Raw genomic sequence first — 9,181 nt, forward strand, 5'->3', positions numbered from 1 at the left:
CTATCAATTATCAATGTCCTTCAGGTATACAACTCTGCCAACTCTCTACAATTATTAATGTCCTTCAGGTATACAAACTCTGCAAACTTTATCAATTATCAACGTCCTCCACTCTATCAATTATCAATGTCTTTCAGGTTTGAAACAGTTTCGCTGCGCGCAACTTCTACGCGCCAACGGCCGTAGAAGGCACTGCATGATGGCAAGTTGAGTGCTACTGTGCTACACCGTCTACATATAAATATGAGTGCGCCACGCCATGATAGGCAGTAGGACGCAGCAAAGATAAACGGAATCAACCATGGCCGTGACGAGCAGAAGCTTGTCTTCCTACGTTGCCTTGTCGTGCTGCTGCTGCCTGATGGCGGCGGCTACACTTGCAGCTGCCGCGGCCAGTGAACCGCGGTACAACGCCATGTTCAACTTCGGCGACTCGACGTCAGACACCGGCAACTTGTGCCCCGACGGCCGCCTGCTGGTTACGACCGGCGTGGTCGGCATTTTCGGCCGTCCCCCATACGGAGAGACCTACTTCGGGAAGCCCACATGCCGGTGCAGCGACGGCCGGGTCAACGTCGACTTCCTCGGTAACTTGACGTGCCAAAATTCAAATTTTCACCGGTCTTCCATGCCTGGAATTCAGTGATCATGGGGCCATTACATGTGTGCAGCGCAAGCATTGGGGTTGCCGTTTCTGACGCCGTCCAGGGCGCACGGCAAGGACTTCCGGCGAGGTGCCAACATGGCCATCGTCGGCGGCACCGTGCTTGACTATGACACCAGTTTATTCACCGGCTACGACGCAAATCTTAATGGCTCCTTGAAGAACCAGATACAGGATCTCCAACGGCTTCTGCCTTCAATCTGTGGAACACCGCAGAGTAATATATTTAGATCATTTATTGATTGATGATTTACACGCATGCGGAAAATTGCCGTAACATTAGCTTTGGATGTAGATTGCACGCATTATTTGGCCAAGTCCCTATTCGTGTTTCAACTGGGGGAAAATGACTACAACCTCCAACTGATTAATGGAGCCACGGTAGATGAGGCCAGCAAGAACATGCCCATCACAGTGAACACAATTACATCAGGTTTAGAGGTAATTAACCGCAAAGCTATACATATGTTATTTTGGGAAACCTGCTATATGCTAACATATGTTCCAAACATACAGAAATTAATTACACTTGGCGCAGAGCACATCGTGGTTTCAAACATTGCTCCGATTGGGTGCTATCCAATGTACCTGTTCATCTTACAGAGCGCCGACAAGAGTGACTATGACGGGAAAGGTTGCCTCAGGAACTACAACGTTTTGTTCAACAGGCACAACGCTTTCCTCCGGAGCAGCCTCTCAAAGCTTCAAAACAAGCATCGGCACACAAGGATCATGTATGCCGACCTCTCGAGCCACTTCTACCACATAGTGCAGAAACCCAGAAAGTTCGGTAAGTTTCTACATCCATGTTGTTAGTGATGCCTTGCAAACAGAGCAGCTGTCTTTTTAATCTTTCTAAAAGAATAACTGGTTAGGAGCTTCAAATAAACTAGACGATTCCCCGCGCGTTGCCACGAAAAACTGTGTATACGCTAAATATAAATAGTGAAAGTGAGAAGACGAAAATATAAGGAAAGAAAAGGAGATCTCAGGAACCATAGCTGATGTAGGATGCTTGCAAATGTCGCATCAACGAACGCAATTGCACTGTACAAAATAAAATTGTTCCATGCATAAAATGAAAATCAGCATAGCCAACAGTACAACTTTGCTTCAAATTGAGCTTACAATAACTCGCTGAGCAATTGCCTTATTGAAAACGTTTTATTCATCGACTATTGATCCGTTGTATTGCATATGTGAGTAAAAGCAAGTAACGGTTAATCTCTATAAAATCACTTGGGCCTCTCCGCTGAAATATGTACCAATTTTGAGCTTCCGAAATCACTTAGCTTGTCACTTAGCTGACCCATGTTATCAGCAGCCAAAACGTGATCAAGTGGCATTAATGTTCAAAATAAGGAAGTGACATGTTATTACATTGATCTTATAGTGAAAATAATTTTTTTGAAATTGAAATATATGAACAGATGAGCATATGCATGTTTGGCCTATCATGCCCTCACCGAAATAGCTGACTCATCCATTGAACATAACACATGCATTCATCACTGACCACATGTTTAATCTCAAGATAGAAGAGAGGAAGTTATTAATCAAGCTTAATATTTCCGATGATTTTATCCATCTTTTGGACAAAAATCATATTACAAATTTCTCCAGTCTGATGATAAAATTGTTTGAATGGAAAATAAATTAAATCAACTCAATTAGAGATTTTAGAAAGCCATTTTTTACCTGCACCCACCATTTCTCACCGGAGGCGGCGGCACGGCAGTAGCGACAGAAGCGGGGGTGAGGACTACCTGCGTGGGCATGCACACCAGACCACTAGGGCCCGCATGGCATCAACGTGGGCGGCAGCGCGTCTGTGTGGAGAGGCTACAGCAGCCGGACAGGGTCCGACAGTGACGCAAGACCTCCTGGCGATCTCGCTCTGAGACCCATACACTGAGCCTCCACGTGGTCGGCCCTCCTCCTTACTTCTCGACACTGCCAGAACGCACCAACGTGTTCCACGGTGAGCCCCCGTGTGATTTTCCTATCTCCTCTTCTTCCCTGCTCTGTACGGACTCCTCTGTTTCTATCAATTGAAATTAGGAGAGGGCTTTGAGAGAGGACGGCAAGTGGCACGAGATGACACGATCGGAAGTTGGTTTTATAGGCCGTGGAGGGAGATCGAGAGTTCAATGCCGACGGCTGGCATGACTGGGCTGGGCAGTGTTGGTGGGAATGGGCCATGGAGGATTCGGGTGGGTAATGGGCCGCGTCAGGGGAGTGAAAAAAAAAGCCCATAGCACGGATGGAGTCAGCCCATACCGAGGGACCAGATGTGCGTGCGACACTCATCGGGAGAAAAACGTGTGCAGAATAAACGATGACGTGGCTTCATGAGTGGGGTGTTAATTAGATGAATGCTGATGTGGATAAGCTGCTTGCTAAATTAACTACACTTAGTGGGATTCAACTTTATAGAGTTTATAAATTTGATGGTTCAAACATCAGTAGTCTCATGACGGAGACCGACCGTCTTTTACTCAAAAAAACATCAGTAGGCTCAGGGATATGACCAATTTTCACCATTTCAGCGGGTACTAAAATATTTATTCTGGTAAAAAACTGTTGTCACTTGAAATTGGGCCGGGTTCAAAATGAAATCAAGTTTGCTCAATTTGTCTGTAATTTCAGAAGATTCAAACATAAGTTCTTTGGTTTGTTCAAATTTAAAACAAAGATCACAATTGTTTTTGGTTATTTCAGTCATTTCCAAAATCAGACTGAAAATGAAATTGTGAACCCTAATTATCACCTCATTTTTGGTCCGATCGGTTTCTTTGTGCAGGCTTTGAGACCGTCCTCAGAAGCTGTTGCGGAAATGCCGACGCACCAAACGGATTCGATCTGGGCGCCATGTGCGGGATGGATGGCGCGAGCGTCTGCCATGACCCATCGAGCTACCTCTCTTGGGATGGCATGCACCTCAGCGACGCCGCCAACGAACGGGTAGCTAATGGCTGGCTCAACGGCCCATACTGCCACCCAGCGATTCTGAAGTGAAGCTCCTTCCTAAATGCGTGAACAAACATCCGGAGAATAATTGCATGCATGTATTGCGTGTACTATCTTTTCCAAGAATGTCCTATGTACTGAAAAATTATGAAACAATATTGAAATGTGTTGTTTCCTGGTGCTGATAGATGTAGATGAGCGGACGCTTAACCACGCAATCCTATGTGTGTTCAACTCAACAAATTTGTTCCGTAGTTCGCGTTTAACTGTACGTGTTCTTCAGGATTAGGATTGGATGCAAGTAGACTAGTGCAAAGAGCAAGTCGGATCACAGTGTTATGTGCAAATAAAACCAAGCAAGGTCGTGCTACTGGCTCGCGTCGCTCCTGGGGGCGGCTCAGGCGGAATCCTAGCCCCTGCCGCCGCCCCCGTCCCGTGCGGATCTCCTCTCCCCTCGCTGTGGCCGGAGGATGCCGGCGGGGCGGACGGCAGCGGCGAGGCCTTCCCGTGGCGTCCTGCTGTGGGTTTCGTGGTGGCAGGCGGAGTGCGAGGGCGTGCGGGGGCTGGGGCGGGCGGCGTGCGGGGACTGCGGCGGGCGGTGCGCGGAGGCCCGTGATGGCTGCAGACAGCCAGCGGCGCTCTCGGGCGGCACGGACTGTGAATGCCAGGGCGGCGGCTGCGGAAGCTTGACGGTGGCGTCCCTGCCGGCATGATCTCCGGTAGGCGGAGGCGGCGGCGGGATCCGGTGCTAGCGGATGTGTGGCAACGGGATGTGCCGCTGGAGGCGTTGGTGGACAGGTGCGGCGTCGGGATCTGCTGCTCGTGGCCAGTGCGGCCCAGATCTGACCGTGGTGGTGCTGGTGGCCTGCCTCGTGGTGGCGTTGGGTTCGGCGGTGGCCGGCTTCATGCTGCTGGGCTGCTGTGTCGCTGGCCTGGCCAGCCTCTTGTTTGGTGGACGGCGGGGATTTTTTGATGACGTCCTTGAAGGTTGTTGTTGTGGTGCAGCTGATGCGTCCCCCTATCCTCATGCGAGGCTTCGGCGCGCAAGCGTATTGCCGGCGTGGTTGTGGCAATGGACGCCGGGACAGCGGTCGGAGGGGCGGCCATGGCAGCCTTGGCAGCGGATTTGGCGTTTGGGCACAAATTTTGCGAAGGCTTGCGATGGCAGAAGATGGAAGTCGAGGCGGCAGCTTCGAAAGGGGGTGAAGGTGGTTTGCTACGCTGGGCCTTAGTTGGGTTTTGGAAGTCGGGCCTAGTTTGCGGCCCCCTTTGAGATGTCCTCGAAGAAAAACAAAACCGAGCCCTGGTGTAAACAAACTGATAAGTCACCCTGGGGCTCCCCCTCAAAAAAAAAAAGTCACCCTGGGGGCTGGGGCTTACTAAGCTAGCATCATGGAAGCTGGGCTAGCCAGTCACGTGCCCCTCGCGCTGGGTCTCATGGTGCAGCCAGCACTGCAGTTCAGGCAAATTTCCGCTTCTTACTCGATGAACTGTTCCATTAACTGGCGATGCCTTGTCATGAGCAGCATGTGCACCACCTACGGCGGGGAGCCGCCCTGGGGTGTCCCTGGAGTTGGGTCCATTCGCTAAGCGAGAAGGCGAGTGTTGCCTGTGGCTACTCACGCACCACTTACTCAGTCTGCTATTGCTCTTCGTTCGGTACACCCCTAACTGATGAAACATAGCATTTCTCAGTTTTTTTTCTTCGAAAAAGAGATAGAAACCATCAGAAAAATGATACACACAACTTTTTATTATTATTTTACTTAACAAGCTAGCCTGGGAGAACAATTACATCGATCAAGCAGACATCAGGCTATGGCTATGTTTTTTTCGGTTTTTAGGACCGGCTTCTCCTAAAAGCTGCCCTCACCTAGCTTTCTGAAAAAGCTGCATCACAGATTTAGCTAGACCTCCAAAATACTTTAGCCAAACTAGTTTGGTAGACTAATCAAATTTAGGTGGCGGATTCTCCAAGAAGCTAGGTGATGGCAGCTTCTAAGAGAAGCCGGTCCAGGAAACCGAAAAGAACTGGCCCTATACCTACTAGTCGGATGCAAGGTGTGGCAAATATCGCACACCACCGCCCAACATCTAAATCCGGAGGTCAAGAAGGCACAACCGGTCAACTAATTCCCAACATGTGTCGAATGCTCATGCTTCAGAATTAGCCGCCACCATCTTCCACCGACCCATCTTCAGGACATAGAACGACGCACTAAACAAGCCACGCCTGGCAAACAACGACGCAAACCAGAGCCTGACCAGCAAGTGTCCAGCCGCCGACCAAGATCCCCTCGCTCGCAGATCTAGTGTTCTCCAACGGCGCCCCCAAGGGCAGAGCGTGGCCGTAAGCGCCATGCTGCCCAGTCTGAGGACTTTGGGTTTTCACCGGGCAACCTAGAGCGGGGGGTGGTGTGGGAATACCTCAGTACAAAAGTGGACAACATTTTTTATGAATCAGGCGTATTTCACTTTATCTAATACGAATAAAATGACTACTCACTTCGATCCATATTAATTGTCGAAATATTACATGTATTTAGACGCTTTTAGTCATATATACATTCATATTTGGACAAATTTGAGACAATTAATACGGATCGGAGGGAGTAATAAATAAAAATATATAAGGACATAAAAATTGCTACTGTAGCAATGAAGTGTTTGCACTCTTGAATAATAACAGAATAAAGTTAAAGCTACTTCTAGCCAATCATTTAGGATTAAAAGGGGGCTCAACATTTGCTATGTTCCTCTTTTCATACTTGAACAGCTGGTGGTCAATGGACCTCTAATCAAATATTTGCGCCTTATCTCATCTTGTAGATGGACCTTCTTCAGGATCATGACCACTAGCGAATGGTGACGATTTTTTTCAAAATCTTTTAAAAATCAAAAAGCGCTTCATTATATTGCCTGCGAAATTATCACAAAATACTTAGTTTTGAAATGCAATTCATTATATTGCGTACGAAATTAGCACAAAATACTTAGGTTTGGAATGCACATTATACAGAGGAATCGAGAAATTAGCAAATTGGCTTCTTGACATTAAATGAAACAAATTGGCTTTAAGCCTGGGAGGCTCGACTTATCAGAACCGCAGAAGACGACAGGAGAGATGATCAGGGACGCCAGGCGCGGACGCGGACGGACGCAGACGGTGGGCGGCGCGAGACGGTGAGGAGCGTCGAGGGTTCGCTTTCCGTGCGTTTTCTAGAGCAAGCAAGCCTCGACTGGGAATACGAGAAGACGAAGCGATCAGAGAGACCAGGCGAGACCACGATCGCTGTGCAGTTTAGGATTGGGACTTGTTGGGCTTGGGCAGTTCGGCTGGCCAGGGATACTGGTGTGGGCCGAGGTCAAACCAATTATGCACCGGTGTCTTTTTTTTTCTGTACTGTAGGTACAAGGGGCTGCTGGGCCAAAGGCGTCTGTGTCAACTGACACCGGCCCAACAACACTGTAGCTACGCCCCTGGGCCTCATGGTGCAGCGGCCAGCCCTGCAGTTCAGGTAAATTCTACCTGCCCCCTAAAAAAAAAGGTAAATTCTACCTGAAAACCCCTCTGTTTACTGCCATCCCCTTCACCCTAGTCCACGAAGACCAGCAAATTTCTTCTTTTTATTCGAAGAACTCTTTCATTAACGGGTGATGTCTCATCTGGTTGTCAATTTTGATGATCAGCATGCGTCCCACCTTTGGCGGGACCCGCCCTGGGGTGTCCATGGAGCTGGCCCCACTACTACAAAAACGTCTATCAGTAACGGTCAAAAAAGCGCATCAGTAACGGACGGGCCGCCCGTCACTAACTTGTTGCCAGTGATGTGTCTAACATCAGTGACGGGCGTCCCTCTTGACCGACACTGATAGCGTTTTGAGGGATATAAAAAAAAGCAGGCCTGTGGCCTCCAAATTTTCACAAATCACATATACACAGGCACGCATATTTTTACCATCACCGACTAGAACATATCACAAATCATAGATTAAGCATCCCAGATCATGGATTACAGCAGGAAAAATCGCAAAAAAATCATGAAAAAAAGCCGAAGCTCTCCATAGCCTGATCCAGCCACATCGCTCTTCATGGCAGCGTGGCGGCAGAGGAGTGCACCTCCCTCCATGGCAGAGGCTCCTTGGTGGAGGGCGGGGAATGCCAGATCCGTGCGTCGAGGCGGGGGGAGGCCGGATCCGGCGATGTAGAGGCCGGGGAACGCCGGATCCATCCCTGGAACAAACACAGGCGAGAAATCAGTCGCAGAGAGAGAGAGAGAGATTGGAGAGAGGAAGAGACTTACCGGCGGATGGAGATGGAGGGAGAGAAGGTATCGGCGGCAGTGAGTTAGCCTCGGCCGGAACCGGCGGTAGGGCGGCACGGGTGGTGGCGTGTGGAGGCGGGCGTGACGATGGCCGGCGTCGACGGTGCGAAGCAGGGAGGAGGGCGCGCCGATCTGTAGAGGAGAGAAGAGAAGGGCGGCCAAATCAAGCGTGGGGCATGGAGGAGTCGCAGCCAGATTCAGAGAAGGGAGAGGAGAGAGTTTGGGGGAGAGGAGAGACCGAGAGAGTTTGGGGGAGAGTGCGTGGCGGCGGCAGGGAGGAGAGAGTGCCTGTGGGTTCGCTAGGGTTGCCCTTATATACGAAATTGTTGGGCCAAGATTTGTATGTAAGCCCAATAGTCTATTAGTGGCGGGCTTTTCATCTAAGCCCGCCACTAATGTGTGTTTGTGTGAACTTTGCTATTTTTCACATTGAACCATTAGTGACGGGCCTCTCGCGCCCGTCACTGATGAGAGGTCATTAGTCTCATCAGTGACGGGCCCTACGAGCCCGTTAGTGATGAGGCGTCATCAGTGACGGGCGTGGTATGCTCGTCACTGATGAGTGGTCATCAGTGACGGGTGTACCACGCCCGTGACCACAAATTTAGAATCCCATCCATCCCGCCTCCTTCCATCGAAAATAAAAACAAAAACTCAACGGCGAGCCTAAAAACTCAATGAGTCCAGTTCCTACTGGCGCCTAAAAATACAACGAAATCCAAATAAAACAGCTCACAAAGTTCCTACTCGCAGATTCTCAAAAAAAAAAGAAAAGTTCCAACTGGCCGATTTGCTTACTCAATTGCCTAATTAATCTACTCCCTCTGGCCGGAATTACTTGTCGAAATATTACATGTATTTAGACGCTTTTTGAACATAGATGCATCCATATTTGAGCAAATTTGAGACAAGTAATATGAGTCGGAGGAAGTAGAAAAACAAGCATGCAAAACTTTAATCCGCAGAAATCTGAAGCACAAAAAACGTCAGAAAAATCCCGAAAAATCAGAACCGGATCGGGCAGAATCTATAACGCCTTGCGTACCACTTGTTTACGGCTAGGGTTCGGGTGGGGGAGGAGCAGAATCACTTGCGAGTCTATCTGGAAAACTCGCCGGCGACAACCTCCAGGTGGTCGGTGAGAAAAATCGCAGAGCCCTCTCCCCCTTTGCCTACCTCTTTGCTCACGTACGGGCCAACACACAAGGGGGCAACACACAAA

At 49.3% G+C, this 9,181-nt stretch overlaps 1 protein-coding gene across 1 annotated transcript; it reads left to right on the forward strand.

Moving 5' to 3' along the window:
- Window positions 1-268: 268 nt before the first annotated feature.
- On the forward strand, window positions 269-3,827 carry LOC100837638 (GDSL esterase/lipase At1g28600). The gene is made up of 5 exons (XM_003561045.3): window positions 269-587; window positions 672-881; window positions 960-1,105; window positions 1,181-1,454; window positions 3,468-3,827. The coding sequence occupies exons 1-5, from the start codon at window positions 302-304 to the stop codon at window positions 3,680-3,682; spliced, it is 1,131 nt and encodes a 376-aa protein (XP_003561093.1). The 5' UTR covers window positions 269-301; the 3' UTR covers window positions 3,683-3,827.
- Window positions 3,828-9,181: the final 5,354 nt, after the last annotated feature.

This window comes from Brachypodium distachyon, chromosome 1 (genome assembly GCF_000005505.3).
Source record: "Brachypodium distachyon strain Bd21 chromosome 1, Brachypodium_distachyon_v3.0, whole genome shotgun sequence".
Classification (NCBI taxonomy): Eukaryota; Viridiplantae; Streptophyta; class Magnoliopsida; order Poales; family Poaceae; genus Brachypodium; species Brachypodium distachyon.